Source organism: Artibeus jamaicensis, unplaced genomic scaffold (genome assembly GCF_021234435.1).
Source record: "Artibeus jamaicensis isolate MK-2021 breed Jamaican fruit bat unplaced genomic scaffold, CSHL_Jam_final scaffold_660, whole genome shotgun sequence".
Lineage (NCBI taxonomy): Eukaryota > Metazoa > Chordata > Mammalia > Chiroptera > Phyllostomidae > Artibeus > Artibeus jamaicensis.
In genome coordinates this window covers 6,600,109-6,623,430 of record NW_026522052.1, presented here as the reverse complement: position 1 = coordinate 6,623,430, position 23,322 = coordinate 6,600,109, and the positions used below count along the sequence as shown (strand labels likewise).

General features: G+C 40.9%; 1 protein-coding gene across 2 annotated transcripts in view; it reads left to right on the top strand.

The window, feature by feature from the left end:
- Positions 1-14,988, top strand: part of LOC119041070 (40S ribosomal protein S27-like) — a 36,340-nt gene extending 21,352 nt beyond the window's left edge. For both annotated transcript variants that reach the window (XM_053659442.1, XM_037134216.2), the window contains exons 3-4: positions 5,899-6,003; positions 14,349-14,988. In XM_053659442.1, the coding sequence (XP_053515417.1) occupies positions 14,722-14,976 (255 nt within the window). In that variant the 5' untranslated portion in view covers positions 5,899-6,003; positions 14,349-14,721 and the 3' untranslated portion in view covers positions 14,977-14,988. The remainder of the gene's footprint in view (positions 1-5,898; positions 6,004-14,348) is intronic.
- The last annotated feature ends 8,334 nt before the right edge of the window (positions 14,989-23,322 follow it).

Here is a 23,322-nt window from a genome sequence, read left to right as displayed (position 1 = left end):
TTGGTGCCCTGGCTAGTGTAACTCAGTGGATTGAGCATGGGCCTGTGAACTAGAGGATGGAGGTTCAATTCCCAGTCAGGGCACATGCCTGGGTTGCAGGTTGTGTCTCCCCCAGCAGGGGATGCACCAGAGGCAACCATACATTGATATTTCTCTCCCTCTCTCCTTCCCTTCCCCTCTAAAGATAAATAAATAAAACTTTTATAAAATTTATTTGGTGATCTTGCAACCTCCCTTGCAAATAGAGCTGACCAAGAAACATAATTCTGACCAAAAATATGTTAATGGAAGTCCTTGAGAACAGATACCTGTTGCCCTTTCTCTCTTGCTGGAAAATTCAATGTCACGAAGTATCAGTGATATTATGACCACAAAAATGAAAGACATTTGCTAACCACAGTGAAGTGAGAAGACAGAATGATGAAGTTGAAATCTTAGTGACCTCACTGAGTCACACATAGAACTGGACCGGGCTCCTTATTAAGTGGGAGAAGAAAACAGTATGCTGACTTCTTCAAGTTGTTGCAGTAGGTTCTTCTATTACATCTAACACAATTCTAACTGATACACTATTTGGCAGAGTTATTGAGAATATTATTAAGTGTGATAATAAATTAACATAGGGTCTAGTACTAGTGATCACGCAATTGATTTTGGTGGTCATCGTTGTCATTATTATTAGTAGTATTCTCCTCAGCTCCTGCATTCTTCCCCATCTCAAGCACAAGCTTCTTACATTCTACTTGATTTCCACACCGTTGGTCAAATCAAGGCACTCAGTACACTACATATATGGGTTATAGTTGTCCCAACAAGTGTCTTAGTTGTACCTTGAAAGGTGAAAATTTTCTAGAGAGAAGGGACGAGGGAGGAAATGGTGTCAACAGAGGTCAGGAGGTAGGAGAGCAGAGTATTACAGAAACTGAGCTTTTCTGGAGGATTAGTGGAAGATAAGATAGAAAGATAGGTCAGAGCAGGTTGTCAAGCATTTTCTATGATGGGCAAAGGAGTAGGCCAAAGAATTTGTGGTATATTTTCCTATGAACATTTTAAGGCATTGTTTGTTCTTGTTTTGACACAGGAACTAATATTGAATACAATGAAAAAAGGCAAAATATTTGATGCTTTGAATTCTTGTTTCTTCATCCTTTTCTGTTTGGTCATTTTTTTCCCTCTGTCTGGTCCACTCCTTTGATTTGAGTCTCAGTTTCCTTTCCATTACTATTGGTTTCCTGTGCATTTCCATTCATTCCAATTAGTTTAGCCTTCATATGTTCCTCTAATTTGTGACTAAAATCAACCAGTTCTGTGAGCCAGTGTTTTGAACTGTGCATCTGAAAGTTTGGCTATTTCTTCATCGCTTAGATTTATCGGCTCTGGGGCTCTGAGTTGTTCTTGTGCCATGTTTTAGTCTGTTCGTGCCTGTTACGTAAGAGGAGTAGAGGCTTAGGTGTTCACCAGGGCGGAGCCACCCAGGTCAGAGCCACCCAGGTCGCAGCCACCCAGGTCGCTGGTTTGTGACAATGTATGTGAGGGTAGGGTCAGAGAGGGACAATAGTGGTCTCCTCTGCTGCTTCCCGCCACTGGGGCCTGTACAGTCTGTCTCACCGCTTGCTCCTTCACCAGTTTATCTGCACGTAAATGTGTGACCGTGGTCAGCCCTCAATGAGACCACCGCCTTTCGCCCTCAGTGGGTTCGCCCGCTACTCCACACCTGGGATCCGCTCACAGCTGCTGGTGCACCTGGGTTGTGTGCCCGGGTCAGTCTGGTGCATCTTTCCTGCCTGACCCCGCTCTGCTGCTGGCTCTGCCCCTCTTACCGGTTTGGCTGAAGGGTTCGTTGTTGTCAGACTTCCGTATGGTTCAATTTTCTGTGGTTTGGCTGCATTTTTGTTGCTAAAACTTTGTTGTTTTTAAACTTGGTTGTGTGAGAAGGCACATCTTGGTGGAAGTCCCAAGATATTTGATGCTTTGGCTTACCTGGCCAGATTTAGTTTGCTCAAAGATAACAGGGAGAAGTTAAAGCTGATGCTCTCAAAGAACTGTGACTGCCCCTGGCCAGCTGTGGCTCAGTGGACTGAGCGCTGGCTTATGAATCAAAGGGTCACTGGTTCAATTCCCACTCAGGGTATTGAACATGCCTGGGATATGCCTCGGTTTCAGACCAGGTCCCCAGTAGGGGGCGCATGAGAGGCAACCACAGTGATGTTTCTTCCCTCTCTGTCTCCCTTCCCCTCTCTAAAAATAAATAAATAAAATCTTTAGAAAAGAAAAAGAACTGTGACCATTCTAAGAGTCTTTGGAAATTGCAAAAATACTCTAATACCCAAGCTTGAGTGAGAGCCTGAATTTCAATATTTGATGCACACTTATTCTTCCACTCATTATTTTTTTCTTTCTACAAAGTTAATTTATATTGTGCACTTTGCATATGCAGAAACTTGCTGCTACCTCAAGTCTGACTAGAAGCCAACCTCAATTATCCATAATCATCGGAATAATCTTCCTCATAAACTTCATGAATTTATCGTGCAGTCCTTGTTCCACCTAGTTTTACACTCCTTTGTCAACCAGCCTGGCTCCCTATCAACCTCACTTCTCCCCAGTTTGCTTTCTTCCCTCTACATCTTGTACATGATGCTCCATTCTAAGCCAAACAGAGCATCAGCTTGTAAATCAAATGCAATATAATAGTACAAATGGTTTAATAAGTAATAAGTACATCATCACGTTTGTTTTTTAAATAGGTATTATTTTTGAATTACAGTACAATGTCAAATATAAAAGAAAATAGACAAAATATTTTAAAAGAATAAGGAAGCAACACCACCTATGAAGGGAAAGGTGTTAACTTTGAGGGGTAGTCCTTCGCCAATTTTTGTATGGCTTTTACACAGTTGTAATCATTTTGAATATGTAATTTGTTTAACTTGATATTATAGCTCAAATATTTTCCATGCTATTATATTGGATTTATGTGCAACTTTTTGACAGTTATATATTTTAAATTTATAATGAGATATTTAAAACATATAAAAAGATATAAGGAATAGTGAAGTGAAAATTCATAAACCCTTATGGAGTTTAAGAAAACTTCATCAACATTTCAATTGATTCTTTGTGGCTAATCTCATTTGCAGCTCCCTCCTTCTCTGCCATGTTTGGTGACTATTCAGTCTGCATTTATCTGTATTTCCACCACATATGTGTGCATCCCTAAGTAATATGTAGTCTTACTTGCATGATTCAAACTCTATATAATTAGTATCATACAGAGTATATTCTACAACTTGCTTTTATTTTCTTCTCAATATTATGTTTTGGGGAGTCACTTGTGTCAATTCATATTTGCTATGTGATATTTCATCAAATTAATATACAATCATTTCCCTTGTGTTTTAATGTTGAGTATTTAGGTGCTTTGCAACTGTATATATAATGTTCTGACAAATATTTTTCTGCATATTATTTTTATCATGTAGGACTATTCTCTTATAGAGATCTCAGAAGTGAAATTACCAAAAAGCATGAACATTTTTAAGATCCTTAATACATATTGCCAAATAGCTTTCCAAAAGGATTATACCAATTTTATATTGCCACCAGAAATATATTACTCCCTTGTTTTATTACATACTCACTATTCATGGATGATAGTACTAATTTTTTCCTTAACTTTGGTTGGCTTGACAAGCAAAAGGTGGTATTTTGATTTCTGGTGAAGTTGAAATTGAAGATTTTATTTCTTTTTAGAGAGAGGGGAGGGAAGGAGAAAGAGAGAAAGAGAAATTTCGATTGATTGCCTCTCACATGCTCCCAGCAGGGGATCTGGCCCACAACCCAGGTGTGTGCCTTGACTGGGAATCAAACCGGCAACCTTTCATTTTGCAGGCCAACACTCAAGCCACTGAGCCACACCAGCCAGGGCTGGTGAAGTTGAAATTGAATCATTTTCCTTATTATCTATTAATCATATGACCTTCTTCCTGATCTATCTTTTATGGCTTTTGACCATGTAGGAGTGGAAAAATTCTCCTTTTGTCCTTCTAGTTTCTTTGGCTGGTCTAATAATCAAATTAACATAAGACATATTAACAGGAAAAAATTTTAATTACATGTGTATGTATGGGGGCCCATAAAAATGAGCCTTCTGGGCAAACCAAGCAGTTGAGGCCTATATGGCATCGGAACTAAGGAATGAGGCAGGGCCTGAGGCTTCCAGGGGTGGAGGGGAGTTCACAGCACCATATTCTTACATTTGGGGGATGTTCAGTAGATGTTTGCCCCGCCACACAGGTAGGTCATTCAGATAAAAACTTATCTCTGGTAACAGTTTTCTCTCTGAACAAGGCCCCATTCCCCCTTTATCTAAATTCTTTTAGGTAGTCAATGGAGAGGTGAAAGTTTTCTTCAATCTGCTGTGTCTTGATTGCCTTCAGCTCAAAATAGTCCATGTGCCAAAGTGGCACATTTTGGGGAAATGCATTCTGAAACCCTTTACCCATCAAGACTGCGAGAGGTTTATCTCATCTCAATAGGTTTTTTATATAATGATATGATGATTTGTTGTCAAGTTTGCTACACATATTTTTGAGATTTGGTTGGGCTTTTTTTTTTGGTACATGGTTTAGTTTTAAAATAATGCCTATAAGTATATAAATAAAAGGTTTAATAATTAATTCTATTATAATATGAACTTGTTCATGTGGGTGGGTAATTGCAGAATAGAATAGGACATTTTGATGGTAAAATCATTAATATATCATCAAATTTACAAATGTACATGCTACTTTGAAATTGGTTAAATTTTAAGCTCTTTTAGTGGTTTTAACTCATTCATTTCCGAGAATAGCATTTCCAAAACTGTTATGTTGACTCCATGTAGTTTGTAAAGTGTGAGAAACCTTAATAGCCTATAGAGACTTTTATTTATGTTTTCTTTCCCTATTTATTCATTTACTTTTTGTTTTCCCTAAGAAAATAATTAGCAGCTCAAGTTTAAATGACCATTAAAGCCTTTCATATTACATTTCACTAAACTTGCCTAATGTTAGAAAATTAGCACTTTTACTGTTTCTTTATGAATGTCTTCAACTCTGAGGAGTGAATGCTTTTGCAATTTGAAAAACAATTTTAATTGATTTTTTTTTTTTTTAGAGAAAGAGAAGGTTGGGTGGGGGGTGGAAGAGAAACATTGATTTGTTGTTCCACTCATTTATACATTAATTGGCTGCTTCTTGTATGTGCCCTGACTGGGGATCGAATCTGTAACCTTGTTATACTGGGACAATGCTCTCACTAGCAGAGCTGAGCAGTCAGGGTGATACTTCTGCAATTTTAAAATGAAGATTTGACCTTTAAAAAAAATTTAAGACATAGATTGAATGAATAAGTGGTTCCACTCTGAGAAGAAGAAAAATAGTGTGCTTTATTTATCTTTCTTATACATCCTCTGTTACAGAGAAAGTCCTGGGAATTAGTAGATGGCTCCTAAGAACCCTGATAGAATTAATATAACTCTTAACAGGTCAAAACAACTATCGATCTCCCAAAAGGTATTTATTGGACACTGCTTTAGGTTCAGGCCTGCCACAGGTGCTAGGAAATATAAGGAAAGTGAGTAAGTGGCCTTTTTAGATAGAGCAGAGCGGGGAAGAGAACAGCGAGAAATCAAACTGCAGGTTGCCGAACCAGATTAAAATGGTCTTTCATAACCTACTAAATATTATAGAACTTTTTCTACAGCAATTGGCCACCTTCAAGTATTTGTTTTCTTTTGGTCATGCCGTAAATCAGTGGGCATCTGTAAACGCACAAATATGTACAGGGCTACTTTTGTCGTAGTTGCAATACCATGACTCTAATTAAATAGTACAATGCTGTCCTTTCTCTTTGAAGAAAAATGTGTTGTAGAAAGATGATTCAGGAGACAGTGTGGAAAATGGACTGCACGGAGGAAATATGGATGGAGGTGGCCACTGGGAGACTGATCGAACAATCCAGGTGAGACATGATGAAGGTCTAATGTTGTAAGACGCCATGCTAAGCACTGCAGGGAACACAGAGCCAAACAAGACATGGCCCCTGCGTGAAAGAATGAATGAAAATGTCAGACTGCATGCTTGTTTACCCTAACATGGTGCCTCTGGAGATGGTGACATAAAAAGGTATGAATAAAAGACTTTCATTAAAATCCTGCTGAAGGTCAAAATTACAGAAAGCAATAATTCTTGATCTTTTCTATTTGACTCTGTTGTCTCCCATGTCTTTACATAATCAATTTACACACCCAGCTGTTTGTATTTTGACCAAGCATGAAACACGAAGCAACAGGAACAAAGCAGTCAGCAGTTGCCTGGACTTGTTAGCGGATGTGATCTCAGTAACTAAGGACTCGCTGACTCGGCAACAAGAGAAAAACAAAAATCTCCCCTCTCCATTCTCTGGTCAGCCCAGCTGTTACAAGACTGTCAGAGTCCACAGTGATGGGGACCTCTCTCTACTGCCCAGATTGCTCATTTGCTGTGTCATCGTGAGGCAGGACTGAAGTCTCATACTAAACTTGAATCAGTGAGCCGGGTAAATCATTTCCAGGGCTTGGTATCCGGGGCCAGGTGGCAAAAAGACCAAGCCGCCTTCCTTTGCCCAAGGCTCCATGACTCACCTGGGCTCTGGCGGGGCTCCAGCTCGGGCCCTGGAGCCCAAACAAGAGCTACTTGCAGAGCTCTCCCTCACCTCTGCTAAGGAAATGGAACACTCAGCCCAGAGACCCAGCCGATGGTAGGGAAGAATGGGATTCAGAGTCAGATATGGTTGCATAGGACCATTGTCCAGGCAGTGTGACCCCCTGCAAGTCAGTTAACCTCTTTCAGCTGCAGGTTTCCCACCAGTGAAGTAGTGGTTATGACTCGACGGCACATATCTACGCAAAAGAATGTATACGCAACACCTGCCACTCTCGCGCTTTTGCTGGTGGGAATGTAAAATGGTGCCACCTCTTTGGAAAACAGTTTGCCAGTTGCTTTAAAAGTTAAACATAAATTAACCATACAGCTCAGCAATTCTACTCCTAGGCAGCCACCCAAGAGAAATAAAAACATATGTTCACACAAAGACTTGTGTGTGGATGTCCCTAGCAACAGCCTTCCTGCACAAACCACAAAAACATTATGCTAAGTGAAAGAAGCCAGATTTAAAAAAACCTCACATATTGTGTAAGGCAGTTTACATGAGGAAAAGCAAATCCAGAAGCTAAATCTTAAAGTAGATTACAGTTGCCTAGGGCTGGGGGAGGCTGGGGGGAGAGAGACTTCAAATGGGCCTGAGGGATCTGTTGGGGGTGGTAGAAATGCTCTAAATTAGATTGTGGCTATGGATGCATAACTCTGTAAACTTACTAACAGTCATTGACTATAAACTTAAACTGGTAGAAGTTTATGGTATATAAATTAGAAGTCAATAAGCTGTTTCTTAAAACCTACCAGACATGTAGTAGATAATACTACAGTGAATCACCAACATTTAATCAGCATTTTTTGGTGAGTGACTTTAGACACATTATATGTCTTAGCTCTACTTCACATTTTAAAAAAGATTTTATTTATTTACTTTTAGAGAGAGGGGAAAGGAAGGAGGAAGAGAGAAAGAGAAACACAGATGTGAGACAGAAACGCCAATAGTTGCCTCTCACGTGTGCCCCAGTGAGAACCAAACCTGTCGCCCAGAGATGTGCCCTGACCAGGAATAGAAAGGGTGACCCTTCATTCTGCGGAATGACACCCGACCCACTGAGCCCCACCGGTCAGAGCATCAGCGTAACTGTGATTTCTAAGGCACATTTCTAAATATCACCAACTTCCGTTTTCAAATACCTTTTTCCATACCCACTTACCATGTGTGCAATTATCAACTGAATATCTTTCTTTAAGCAAAATTACTTTAAAAACTTACATAAGTTTATGTAAATATAAAACCTTGTATCATTATGGTATATGGAAAACTAGTATCATTTGTTATGAATAAAATATACTGTGAAAATAAACATGAGAAAAGCCAAATGATCTTAGTTTGTGGGCAGATGGTTTTTCCTAAAGCAGTCTAGCTCTGTCTGCTTGCAAAAGGAGGCTGAAAATGTTAGAGGATGAAGGGGGGATAAGTAGAGGTGCAAGGAGACTTGGCTTAGGGTGGTGATCACAATACAACACACAGATGACGTAGTACAGAACTGTCCATGCCCTGTCCAGTGTGGCTCGGCTGGCTGAAATGTCATCCTGTGGCCCAAGAATTGAAGATTTGGTTCACCATCAGGGTACATACCTAGAGTGTTGCTTCGATCCTTGGTCCAGACAGGTATGGGAGGCAACCGATCAATGCTTCTTTCTCTCCCTTCCTCTCTAAAAGCAACGAAAAAATGTCCTCAGGTGAGGGTAAAGAAAGAAAAAAGAATCATACATCTGAAAACTATACAATTTTATTAAACACTGTTACCCCAATGCAACAAAAATATTTTTTGTTAAATGTTAGAGAGATGACGTAAGCATTTCTCGTTGATGGAATCATACCCAGAGATTGGGATTCCATACTGAGAACAAAGAAGGTTTTTTGTGCCCCCACCGTCTATCCAGAGCTGAAAACTATTGAGGTCAGATAACTTCCCAGGGCTTGTCAGGAGGCAGCTGAGCCTGTTCCTGCTCCTTTATCATTAGGCCTCTGCAAGTCCATAAAAGGAGAGACTGGGAAATCATCAGGCCTGGTCAGGTGTGAGGTAGTGTGCCTGGGCCTGGGGCAGTGAGGGGCCTGAGAAAATCACTCACAGGGACCAGCCACAGTGAAGAAGGAGATGGGTCTTCCCTTTTCAGCGGAGGTCAGCATCCGTCTCCAGGCCTAGAGCTGCTGCCCCAGCTTGGGGTGTGGAGACAGAGGCCTCGGAGGAGCCCGGGTGCGCCCCTAGTGGAGATCCCTGGAATGGAAGCTGCGGGACTCGGAGGTAAGGGAGCCCAGCGGGTGCCTTGGAAGACTCAGGCTCACAGCACAGTGAGAACCGAATTTGAATGCCTGCAGCCAGGGGGCAGAGGCAAGGCAACCCAGAGAGGTTCAGCCATTCCTTGGAAGGAAACGTTTTCTCCCTCTCCCTTCTTTCCCAAAATAATGGGAAAAGAGATTCAGTTGAGCGTAGCAGAGGGAAATAAGTAAACATTTCATGTTTGTCCTCCCCTTGATTCAGACTGTTTAATACTGGGTAGAGAAGGATTAAAACAACTTAAAAAGACCTCACTTTCACACCCGTTCATCTAATGCTTATACAGAAACATCTAAGTCATCTGTGAACCTCCTACAGTTTGGGGAGGTGAGTAGTTAGCTGCCTTCAGCCCCAACCCTCCAACCCCAGCGCTGCCAGCATGTGCTAGGATAACCGAGTCACCGCTCAGCTCAGTCCCCATCCACAAACTCGGGTCTCTTCCGAGTGATGGGCATCAGGGCAAAATGTAGTAACCTGCATGCCTCGACAAAAGGACCGTTTCTCTCAGGTGATCTGTGTTTCTTGTCCCTTACTGATTTTTCCGTTCTTGCTTCTCCTTGGTCAGCAAGGGTGAATGAACTCTGCCTGCCACCTGCCACTGGGCTGAGGGAGGACCCGGGGCTTGAGTTTCCCAAGGCACCATGGGAGGGAAAATAATCGGGGTACAGAAACTCCTGCCCGCAATGGCCAGAGTTTGAGTTCAGATTCTGCCTCTTGGTATCTATGTAGCCTTGGACAAGTCCTTGAACTTTTTGAACTATACTTCTTTATCTGTTAAATGGGATGAATTTTAATATCTGCCACCCAGGTTGTTGTGAAGCTCAAATGAGGTGACAAGAGAATACACACCATACAATTCTATAAATATGTTACTTTTTATTATCATGGTGGCAGTTTTTAAAGGTACACCTTTAAAAAGTAATTCGTCCCCCTGGCTGGTGTGGCTCAGCAGATTGAGTGCAGGCCTGAGAACCAAAGGGTGGCAGGTTCAATTCCCAGATTAGGGCACATACCTGAGATGCAGGCCAGGTCCCCAGTAAGGGGCGTGCAAAAGGCAACCACACGTTGATGTTTCTCTCTCTTTCTCCCTCCCTTCCCCTCTGTGTAAAAGTAAATAAAAATATTTAAAATAAATAAATAAAAATTTAAAGTAATTTGTCTAATAGAGGCATGTATGTATGCTTCAACATCTCTCAGAAACACAAAATTGAAAGACAAGAATAATTTGTAGAAACATACACGATGTAATTCAAGGTAGATTTTATTTTCTCAGCTTTATTGAAATAATGTTGACATATAACATTTTGTAAGTTTAAGGTACCGGATGTGATGATTTAACACACATATCTTGTGAAATATATACTTCTACAGTAGAGTTAGTTAACACCTCCTCCACCTTGGAATTACTATTTTTTTTGTTGTAGTGAGAACATTTATGATCTGCTCTTTTATCAGCTTCCAAGTACATAACAATACAACGTTGTTAACTGTAGTCACCGTGTGGTACGTGAGACCCAGAGCTGGACGTCTGTGCTCTTTGACCAGCGTCTCACTTCCCTCACGCCCAGCCCCTGGAAACCACCACTCTGCTCTCTGTTTCTGAGTTGGCTTTTTCAGATTCCACATACAAGTGAGATCATCCAGTATTTGTCCTCATCTGTCTGACTTATTTCACGTAATATAATGCTTCAAGTTCTACTCATTCTTTTGAGTCAGGATTCCTTCTCTTTTGTGGCTGAATAATATTCATATATAGATCACATTTTCTGAATCTATTTATCTGACACTTCAGTTGTTTCCACGTCTTGGCTATTATGAATATGCTACAGTGAATATGGGCATAAAAATACCTCTTAGAGACAGAGGTTTCATTTCCTTAGATATATACCCCAAAGTGGAATTATTGGATCCTATGATTGTTCTATTTTTAACTCTTTAAGGAAACTCCGTACTGTTTTCCGCAGTGGCTGCACCAATTCATATTCCCAGCCATAGCGTATAAGGATGCTCTTTCCTCCACAGCCTCACTGACACCTGTCATCCTTTGTCCTTTTGATAGCAGCCTTTCTAATAGATGTGAGGTGACATCCCAATGTGGTTTTGATTTGCATTTTCCTGTTGACTAGCAATGTTGAGCATCTTTTCATGGACCTATTGGCCTTTTGTGTGTCTTCTTTGGAAAACATTGTGAACTTTAAAACACATGAAACAATGCTCTATGTTGTTCATGAATACCTATACACATGTAGGAAAAGTACTTCGAATGCGTGGGAAAGTACATTGAATTCATGCCACCGGATGCTCCAGGGGCAAGGGGGCCACGGGACTGAGGAAGGGTGCACAGGTGCTTCCGGTGGAGCCGTAGGATTTCATTTCTTTGAAAGAAGACAGAGAGAGAAATATTCAAAGCAAATATGACAACTTATAACAATTGTTCTATCTGGGTGGTAGGTACATGAATGTTTACTGTGCTATCCTCGATGCTTTTCTCTCTTTTTTAAAAAAATATTTTATTTATTCATTTTAAGAGAGTGGGGAAGGGAAGGAGAAAGTGGGAGAGAAACATCAATGTGTGGTTGACTCTTATGTGTCCCCTACTGGGGACCTGGCCTGCAACCCAGGCATGTGCCCTGACTGGGAATCGAACCGGCGACCCTTTGCTTCACAGGCCCACGCTCAATCCACTGAGCTACACCAGCCAGGATGATGCTTTTCTCTTTTGAAAAAATTTTTTGTTTTTTAAAAAAATTTTTTAGTCTTAAAATTTTTAATTTTTCAATTACAGCTGCCATTCAGTGTTATTTTATTTTTATTTTTTAATTTTATTTAGTTATTTTTCAAGTACAGTTTTTTGTCTATTTCTCCCATCCCAGCCCCCCCCGCCCCATGCTCCCCACCTCCCTGCCATTTCCACCCACCTTAGTTCTTGTCCCTGTGTCCTTCCTATTTGTTCCTCCAAATCCCTCCCCTTTTTTTCCCCTTAAATTCCCTACAGTGTTATTTTATATTAGTTTCAGGTGTACAGCATAGTATTTAGACAATCATACAATTTACAAAATGTTCCCCCTAATATTGCAAGCACCCACCTGGCACCATACATAGTTATTACTATATTATTTTTTAAGACTTTATTTATTTATTTATTTTTAAAGAGATAGAAAGAGAGGGAGAGAAACATCGATGTGTGGTTGTCTCTTGCGCACTCCCACACTGGGGAGGGACCTGGCCCACAACCCAGGCATGTGCCCTGACTGGGAATCAGGGCTGGCAGTCAATCCACTGAGCTGCACCAGCCAGGGCTCTATTACTGTATTACTGACTATACTTTCTGTACTGTAGTTGGCATCCCTGTGACTGTTCTGTAACTGCCAATCTGTGTGTCTCAATCCCTTCACTGTTTCCACCCAGCCCTGCAGCTCCCTTCCATCTGGCACCCATCCGTTTGTTCCTCGTATTTATGAGTCTGTTTCTGTCTTGTTTATTTTGTTATTTAGATTCTACATATAAATGATATCACACGGTGTTTGTCCTGTCTCTGTCTGATTTATTTCACTTAGCATAGTACCCTCTGGGCCTTTTCATGTAGTCACAAATGGTAACATTGCATTTTTTTTTATAGCCAGGTAACATTCCATTGTATATATGTACCACCTCTTCTTTATCCAGTTTTCCATCCATTGGCACTTAGGCTGCTTCCGCATCTTAGCTATTGTAAATAATGTTGCAATGAACATAGTGGCGCATGTATCTTTTCAAATTAGTGTTTTGATTTTTCTGTATAAATATCTAGAAGTGGAATTGCTGGGTCATATGGTAGTTCTATTTTTACTTTTTTGAGGAAACTCCATATTATTTTCCACAGTGACTGCACCAATTTGCAATACCACCTTCAGTGCACAAGGGTTCGCCTTTCCACATCCTCTCCAACACTTGTTTGTTGATTTCTTGTTTTCCATTCTGACAAGTGTGAGGCGAACCTCATTGCAGTTTCAATTTGCCTTTCTCTGATGATTAGGGACATTGAGCATCTTTTCATTTGTCTATTGGCCATCTGTACGTCCTCTTTGGTGAAATGTTTGTTCGGGTCTTTTACCCTTTTTAAAATTGAATTGCTTGTGTGTTTTCGTGTTCAGTTGTATGTGTTCTTTATAAATTTTGGATATTAACTCCTTATCAGATGTGTCATTAGCGAATATCTTCTCCCAGTTGGAAAAAAATTCTTAAAAATGTATTTTAGCTCAATATTCATCATCTCCAGAAAACAGAAAAGGATAAAGGCAATGACAACAACAAAACCTAACTAAAATAACTACTATCAACACTGATTGGCGGAAGTTCTGCCTGGCTATTTCATGCACTTGCAGACACAAATGCAGGCAAACACAGCTGGGTCACTTTGTTTTGTGAACCCTGAGGCACCTGCTGGCAGCTGGGTTGGATGCTTGGGCCCAGGTGTCAACAGTGGGTCTTATACAAATAAAACCATTTTCACCACTCTTTTCTTATTGAGGTTTCTGGTTTATAAAATTGCCCTTTACAAAAGCTCTGTTGTATAGAGTGTAAATATTTAATTTAATCCACATCCACTCAAGCCTGTCTGGTGTTTGTTTTTCATTTATATTTTATTGTGTGACCTAATGCCCAATTCATCTGCCCATTCGCTCCATTAAGTTTAGTGGGGGGAAAGCAAAATCGGTTTTTGGCATTGTAGTTATACCAAATGTTTAGGTGCTTAACAAAATTTTTCTACCTACTTGGTTTAAAATTAATTTTATATGTGTTCTCTCACCTGAATCAATAAGGATATTTTTTTTTTCTCTCCAGTCTTTCACTTTTCAACCACCTACTACTTTCAGTTTGGGTTCAAGTTCAGGAGTTGGGTAAGGTTAAGGCTTCAATATTCAGCCAGTCAAGAAATCTGGATTTGGCCTCTAGTATCTTGAAAAACCAACCAAAAGTCTAAAATTGCTGAGCCCAAGCTCTGGCTGGTGTGGCTCAGTGGATTGGAGCACTGTGCCCTGGAGTGTAGGGTCATATGTGCCATCCCCAGTCAGGGCACATACCCAAGTTGCTGGTTTGATCCTCAGTGGGGGCATGTGCAAGAAGGCAATCAATTGGTATTCTTTCTCACATTGATGTTTCTCTCTCTCTCCCTCCCTCTGTCTCCTTCCTCTCTCCAAAAACCAATGAAAAAATGTCCTCAACAAAAATAAAATAAAAGATAAAATTAGACTGCACTGTCTAGTATAGTAGCCACCAGCTACCTGTGGATAAGTTTAAATTTATTAAACTAAACAAAATTTACAATGTGGTTCCTTGCTCCCACTAGGCACATTTCCAAGGGCTCCGTGGTCACCTGTGGCTTCAGCATGGGACAGCACAGATCTAGAACTCAGCCATATCTCAGAAAGAGCTGTTGATAGTGCTGGTCTGGAATCACATGGCAGGAGCCATGGTCATTTCCTGCACTTGCCAGATTTCCCACTGTCATCTTCCAAACTTTGAAAACCTTCTGCAGGTGCCAGTCTGGATGAGGACACTGTGAGTAATACATGAATGCAGAAGACAAAGCTGGTGAGAGCCCTCTCCATTCTTCCCTGGAGACGTCTGGTCCTGCTCTGCATCTTGGGCTTCTGTCCTGGCCAACATCTTTGAGCCCTTATAAGATTTTCATCTGGCAGCGATGACTTCCCCAGGACAACATGCCTCTGACAAAGGATCTCCTTCATCCCTCTCCAGAAGATGAGAAGAGGCAACGAGAGAAGAAACACCTGGTGCGGAGCCCCAGTTCCTACTTCATGGATGTGAAATGCCCAGGATGCTGTAGAATCACCACCGTTTTTAGCCATGCACAGACGGCAGTTTTGTGTGTTGGCTGCTCCACTGTCCTTTGTCAGCCCACAGGAGGAAAAGCAAGGCTGACAGAAGGATGGTCCTTCAGGAAGAAGCAGCACTAAAAGTACCCTGAATCAAGGTGAGTGGGGAACCATCCTAATAAACACATTTTGTATTACAAAAAAGATTTTCAGATAAAGCTCTTACCAAGAATCAGAAGTAGATTCACCCCTCCAAGGCTCCTTGTTACTTTATTTGTGGAAGAGTTTAAAAGGATATGAAGCAAATTTAATAGGCAATTCACTTTCATTCCTAGACAAACTTTTAGTCACTGCATCCATCTATTCTCTTTTTGGAAATCAGACCAATAGATGCAGAGTATGGAGAAAGTGGCCAAGGTGTATTCAATGACTCCAAAAGGTCAATAAGTGGTCACAATTCAGAAGGCCGAGGACATGCTCTACCAGCAGATGGGGCGACAAGATAAGCTAATACCTGGTAATCTTTGAATGAAGGAAAAGTAGTTAGCAAATCAAATTTCTGATGAGTCTATCTTTCCAAAAATTTACAAGATTTTCCTGACAATTCTCTCTGGTGTTTCTGTGATCTCACCTAGTGCACCATTATTTACTTTTTCTTTTAAAAAATATATTTTGAGGGCCCTGGCTGGCATAGCTCAGTGGATTGAGCGCAGGCCTGGGAACTAAGGGATTGCGGTTCGATTCCCAGTCAGGGCACATGCCTGGGTTGCAGGCCAGTTCCCAGCAGGGGACAAATAAGAGGCAACCGTAGATTGATATTTCTCTCCCACTTTCTCCTTCCCTTCACCTCTCTCAAAAAATAAATAAAATGTTTAAAATATATATATATATATATATTTTTTTTATTATATTATTACAGTTGTCCCACTTCCCCCCCCTTTATTCCCCTCTGCCCTGTACACCACCTCCCACCTGTGGGGGCGCTCCATCCACAGGGCCCCCCCATCCACCATGGATGAAAATAAATCTACCAAGACATGATCTGCTTGGGGGGGAAAGGTGCTGATGTCCCAAGGGAGAAGGACCAGGAGCCTGTTCCTCAATGGGCTTTTATTGGGTTCAATCTGCACAGGAATACAGGTAAAGCTCATCAATCATTGTCAGGCAGTAATGATCAAACAATAGATAACATTCAAAGAACTGTGAGGGCTTATTCTGAGACAAGGTCAGTTAGCTAAAGGGCCATAAAACTTTGGGGAAACAAACTTGTTCTATGCTTGGACCCTTATCATTTAAATTGAGGTTATTAGCAAAGCAGGTTTCACAGGATTTTATGCATTCTTTCTTAGGCCTAATTGCCCTGGGCAACCCACCCTTTCCAGCACAGGGCTGCACCCACCTCCTGCATAGTTTCAGGCTTAAGGAAGGCATAGTCTCAGGTTTAAGTCAGGCAGGGGAAGTAAGGCAGCCAGGAGATTAGGAGACTTCTTGCAGACAGAATGAGGACCCAGGCTATGTCAAAGCTTGGGGGTGAGGGTCCATCACCCCCTTTTTCTATAGTCCCCCAAGTTCTTCCCTGAGGGCCCCTTTACAACCATGCCTGTCTTGGGTTGTCCCTCCCTTGAGGAATCTCACCAGGCATTGGCTAACCAGTCATCTGCCAGGGGCCAAGCAGGGTGAAGTAAAAGGGAACAGAGGCAGCACCCCTACCAGAAAGATAAGCTTTGTCTCCTTAGTGGCTTATGGTCTCAAGGTCTCTTTATTTAGCCTTAGCCATGGGGGTTACAGTTTCTGAAACCAGGCAGGGCGGTTCCCAACACTCACCTGCCTTTCCCCCCTTTAGTTTATGTCCATGGGTTGTACATATAAGTTCTCTGGCTTCTCCATTTCCTATACTATTCTTAACCTCCCCTGCATATTCCGTTATTTAATTTTTCACTGGGTTTATTCTCCCGCTGCATTTTTCCATTTGGCTTTTACAGAAGTATGCTCTATGGTTATTTTAGAATGAGTCAATATACCATTTGAACTTTAAATCACCAGATTTTATTAGAACACCTATAAAGTATTTATTATTTAACAAATAAAAGTATGTCCTTTGTGCCCTGGCTGGTGTGGCTCAGTGGATTGAGCGCGGGCCTGCGAACCACACGATCATGGTTTGATTCCCAGTCAGGGCACGTGCCTGGGTTGCAGGCCAGTTCCCAGCAGGGAATGCACTAGAGGCAACCATATATTGATATTTCTCTCCCTTCCCCTCTAAAGATAAATAAATAAAATCCTTTTTAAAAAAAAGTATGTCCTTTGCAATAATTTGCCTTGGAGCATGTATAAAGTTAAAAACACTCAGAAAGTTATTTAAAACCATAAAAGCCTTCAGCCAATGACACACTTTAGGTATCAAGTCACTTTAAATCATTTTAAAGCAGATTTCATAAAATTCTCTCTCATGGAGAGGCCGGCTGAAGAATGATAGATGTTGGTCCAAGAAGGAAGGCAAGCTAGAGGCTTCACCAAGACAAAGTGGGAGGAAGTTACATAAGCAAGCGTCCTCCGGAGGGAGTGTCTGTTGTCTTCAGTCCCCCCTTTCCCAGGTGGATTTGGGGCCGGCAAGTTGATGTGCCCTACCAGGTCTCACAGTGCCGCAGGTGGGGAGGAGGTCGCCAGGGCAACAGAGTCTCAAACCACTTAGGTCTTTAACAGACGTGGTCAACACTTACAATTTCCCTTAGAAACAAATGGTAATTTGTTCAGATCTCCAAGATAAGTTCAGCCTCCTACTTTTGGATTTTCGGAAGCAAAGGAAATGAATCCGATGAGTTATCATTTAATTCCCCGAGTCTTTCCCAAGTGCTAGGCAAGGAGAGCACTGTGTGTTATGTTGTCTCCGCTGCCTTCGCCACAGCTCCCTGGAGGCTAATCCTCACTTCCCCGCTCCCGCCTTTGCCTCTCCGAAGCAGCAGTAAGGAGCTTGGAAAGAGGATCTGAGGTTTTCACTGGGGACAGAGTTACTAGTGACAAGTAATCCCACTTGCTGCTGAGTGTGTTATTTAGGCAATGCTCAGACCACCTGTGTCCTGTATCATCACATACGGAAAAGCATTTTCCTAGGCTCTGCCTAAGACAGATGGCTCAAACCTTTGGAGAGAGGTGGCAGGAATCTGCATTCTAACAAGTTCTTGTCCATGATTCTTACACTAAAATTTAAGATGGAATGGATAGTGGATAAAAAGATTTTCTATGCCTTTTATTATGAAGAATAAGATGAGTCAGAAATTCAGCCGAATCTCTGAACCAGAACAAAAAAAACTATTAATTGAAAAGAACTGGGCAAAAAGCAGAAGTAGATGAATTTGAAAGCCCTAAGTACTTCTGAGGGGCCAGAGCCAGCAAGCCCAGTGTGCGTGTGTTCCTCACTTCCCGAGCTTGTTCCCCTGGTCAGGGTCCTTCCCTCCAGGCTGAGACCATCTGCACATGTTCCTCTTCGCTTTTTCTATTTCTCATTTGTATTTGGAAAGTGACAAATAGAAATTTCTGTCCTATATATCCCATAAAGTTTTTGTAAAGATGGATCAGATGAGAGGGTATCTGTAAAAGCAGTCTGCAAACTAGGAAGTGCATTACCAACATTCCTGGGTCCGGAGAACAGTGAATCGTATTATTCTTTGACTAATCTTTGTCATGTTGAAGAACTCAGTCACTAATTCAATTTTCTCTTCTGTAAATTAAGACCATGTCTTTGAACCATGACTGAACTATATTATGGTTCAATCAATTTACTGCTTGTTCGTCGTTGCACTGGAATTAACTGTGACAATTTACGATGATTATCAAGACATTTAGATGAGTTTCTTCATCAGGGTAGATCCCTTATTCCTCTCATGATTCTTCACACTGTTTCCATTTTTTGAAAAATTTTTATTTACCAATTTTTTTAGAGAGACAGGAAAGAAGAGAGAGAGAAGTGGGGAGGGGCAGAGAGAGAGAGAGAGAGAAAGAAACATTAATTTGTTGTTCCACTTATTTATAAATTCCTTGGTTAATTCTTGTATTTGCCCTGACTGGGGATTGAACTCACAACCTTGGCAAATCATGATGATGCTCTAACCAACTGAGCTACCTAGCCAGGTATCTTTTCATTTTTACTATTTGTTTTGAATGATCTATTTTGGGTTTTAAATAAGTGGTACATTTGCAAGAATCAAAAATTATAAAAAGCTATGATATAAAAAGTCTCTTTGCTCCTCCACCACCCATTTCCCACCTACTCTTTATAAGTAATCACCCTCACTGAGTTCTTGTGTATACTTGCAGAGATGAGTTTTATGTACACACAAACATATATAAGTATATATTATCATTCCTTCTGCTTTTTAACATGATGGGAGCATACTCCATATACTATCCTGAACTTGTTTCACTTAACAATATATCTTGGAGGTCTTTCCTTGACCTAACATAAAGAGTTTCTTCAATCTTTTTTTAGAGCTTTAGTAAATTCCATTGTATAGCTGTCCTTAATTCATTGAACCAGCATCATCTTAATGAACTTCTAGCTGCATTCCAATCTTTTGCCATTATAAAGAATGTTGTAATGAATAAATTTGCACATTCATTACTTCCCATTTGTGAGTATATCTGGATGATAAATTCCATATGGCTCATTTTCTAGCTTCTGAGTATTTTTGTTGATTTTTTGGGACTATTTCCAAGTTGTGCACAACTCTCTTCAATCAGAGAAACCAAAATTGTCCACAATACCTAAAAATAATCTTCCCAGTGCTGGATATAACAGGATTGTTTTTCACTCTTTTGTTCTTGCAAATCAGATCTGCCAAAATTGTAAATCAGTTTTTAAAAATGGCCTAACAACTGTTCTACAAAATAAAACTTATTAAAAGTAATGATTTAACATTGCTGAAGAATGTGGAATAGCAAAGCGCCATAGTTTCCACTTATATTACTGCTATTTATTTTCACACATTTCCCTCTGTAACACGTCCTCTTGGTTTGCATTGCTGTGCTAATGGAAAGCTTCGATTACAGACAAGGTGGCACATACATAGCAAGGGAAGCAGTATGAACAGAGGGTAGAATGGGAAAATAAAATGTTAATTGTCAAGTACGTGTGGAGGCTAAAAGTTCCGATTCAAAGTATTTCGGCTCAGCCCTGGCTGGTGTGGCTCAGTTGGTTGGAGAGTCATTCTGTAAGCTGAAAGTCTGCAGGTTCAATTCCAGATCAGGGTACAAAACTAGGTTGCGGGTTCAGTGCCCTGTCAGGGTTTGTTACTTCATCGGGGTACATATGGGGGGGGGGGGTGGGAACAGACTGATGTTTCTCTCTCACGTGAATATTTCTCCCTTCATTTCTCTCTTTCCTTTCCCCTCTCTCTAAAATCCATAAACAAGTCCTTGGGTGAAGGTTAATAAATAAATAAATAAGTAAAATATTTCATCTCATTATCTGATTATATGTCTCAATTTTAGCTTCGGAAAATACAATCAACGTGCACATATGAAATACCACTAGCCCAGGAACTTGGTAGCTATAGCCCGTTTGTATTTAAGGTGTTGGCAATTGCTTGAGAATGTCCAGATTCCCTGAATGTTAATAACGCTCAATGATTCAAAGTGACAGCAGCAGACAGAAATAGCTTCTAATTCGAAGGAGGTTTTGAGGTCTTTACTAAGCATACACAATCCAAATGGTACTACATCAGTTGTTGTTTTTTTAACTTTAAAAATGACATCAGTTTTTTCTTTTCTTTTTTTTTACCCTGGCTGGTGTGTCTCAGCGGATTGAGTGCCTGCATGCCAACAAAAGGGTCTCAATTCCCGGTTCAATTCCCGGTCAGGGCACATGCCTGGCTTACTGACCAAGAGGCAACCACACAGTGATGTCTCTTTCCCTTTCTTTCTCCCTCTCTTCCCCACTCTCTAAAAATAAATGAATAAAATCTTTTAAAAAAAATGACATCAGTTTTTTGGTAAGAAATGGAACTTAAGTAATGGAAAGCCATAAACAACTCCAACAGTTCACTTTAACGAATTGTCTCATCATGATTTTCCCTACGTGTTACCTTCCCTTTCTTTCCTTTTCTCACTCTCCAATCTCCTTTTAGCAGAATTTCTCAAGCAGAGATAAATTGACTTTTAAAAAAATGTCCTTGCATTTCCTCCAGGGAATGGCTACAAGGGGGGGTCAGCAGCCTGGAGATCCGGGAGGCCCTGGACGACGTGGAGGAGGTGGGTGGTTGGGAGCTCACTCTGCGTGGTTCTCATCGGACACCTCTGAACTTGAATCGGAATTGACTTATGACAGAGCTGAGTGATAGAAAAAGCAGAACTCAAGATCGAACACCCGAAACTTTTTCATAAAAACTAAGCAAAATGACGTGATGAAGAATTACATAGAAAACCCATTGTTTTTTTAAAAGATTTCATTTATTTATTTGTAGAGAGGGGAGGGGAGGGAGGGAGAGAAACACTGAATGGTTGCCTCTTCCACACAAGAACCTGGAATCTGGCCTGCAGTGTAGGCATGTGCCCGGACCGGGAATCAAACCAGTGACCTTTCAGTGTGCAGGATGACGCCCAACCCACTGAGCTACACCAGCCAGGACTAGAAAACCTATTGTTGAGGCACGATTCCTTAGACTTATCTGCACCCTTTATCACTGATAATTCAACCTCATAGATCCTGAAAGCTTCAACCTTAATCTATCTAGGACAGCAACCAAGAGCAAAAGATTAAAAACGATCACCATAAGAATAGCACTCTCCTTGCAAGGACTGGTTATTGCTTCATAGATCAGCTTTACAACTTGAAACTGTTCCGACCTTTTTGTTTGGTGATGTTAACTTGATTTTCTAGTATTCAAGTATCACTTACTCTCAACCGAACATGTCAATTGATACATTTGCCTTATCATTTATCCTCACTGTGCTGTGTGCGCTTCAGCGTAAACATGTCCCACAGAGCTGAAAGACAGCACACACGGTCAAACTCAGTTGGCCTCTGAGCAAAACAGTTTTGGACTGCATGTGTCCACTTAGATGTGGATTTTTCCAATAAACACTATAAATGTATTTCCTCTTTCTTACAATTTTCTTAATAACGTTTTGTCTAGCTTACTTTATTGTAAGAATACAGTATATAATACACATAACATATAAAATATGTGTTTGTCTACTGTTTGTGTTACCAGGAAAGCTTCTGGTCAATAGTAGGCTATCAGCAGTTAAGTTCTTGGGGAGTCAAAGGTTACATGTAGATTTGGAACTGCATGGGGATTGGTGTCCCTAACCCCCATGCTGTTCAAAGGTCAACGGTACCCGTATCAAGTACAGCATTCAATTCTGTCTGCTTTCTACAGGTTTTCCATTTAGGGACAACCTCTTATTCTTCAGTTTCTGGATACTTTTTAGCATGCATTTCAAAGGGAAAAATATTTCTCACATAACCACAATACCATTGTCACCTCTATCAAATTGAACAAAACTCAAATGAGTCTTCATTCCATTCTATTTTAGCACGGCTATGTAATTTAGTGTGTGACTACCAGCAAAGTACAGATGGCACAAGCCTGGTTTTCTGAAAAGCTCTGGAGCAAATCTGGTCATTCCGAGATTAGCAACATCTGAAGGCATGACGGTGGAGTTAGTCACTGCTCAGCGAATAGCTCCTTGTCTGATCTGCAGCCCATCCAAAAAAGGAGCGACCCGGGCTTACTATGGCGTATCTGGAAATGACTCAAGTCTTCAGCAGCTTTCCCCGTGTAAAATGTAGCAGGGGATTTAAAAGCCGATTTAGAATATGTTTCTGGACTGCTGGACGCAGAGCTCTTTTTATCTCAAAATAGTACAGACACCATCAAATGTCCCTGTAGGGCAGGCGTCCAGGAGCTGCTTTGAATGCTGCTGACTGTGCTTTTCAGGAAGCATGCCAGAAAATGTGATCAGGAGCAACTTCTCATCAAAGCAGAACCACATTAAAGCGCCTCTAGAATTTATAGACCAGGTCACCTTCTGAGAGTAAAGCTTCTGAGAGTTAGCATACATTTACTTCCATTAGTCCCCTGCAGAAGGAATAGTGTTGTCGGGGGAAATATGGGAAATCCTTATTTGCAATGAATGAACGGTGAAGCATTTGGTGGTGCTTAGGCAACATGCATCAGGTCTAGTGCCTAATTTCTATGTAATACGGAACAAATACGCCTCAGAGAGTTATTGCTAGTATTAAATCAAAATTAAATGAAGTAATGTTTAGTTTCTCATATACCTTGAAGTGGAAAACGGTTCCCCAAATAGCTAAAATGAGTATCAATTGGTGTGTTATCTTTTAGTTCTATGTGGCAAACTCTTTTGAGTTTGGTTACCATAAGTTTGGTTACCTTAAGATGGTATTGTATTTTAAGGGTTCTGATAAGATCAAATTTCTCACTGGTAAATAGAGGGCTACTATGCGGCACAGGAATGAGTTCTATT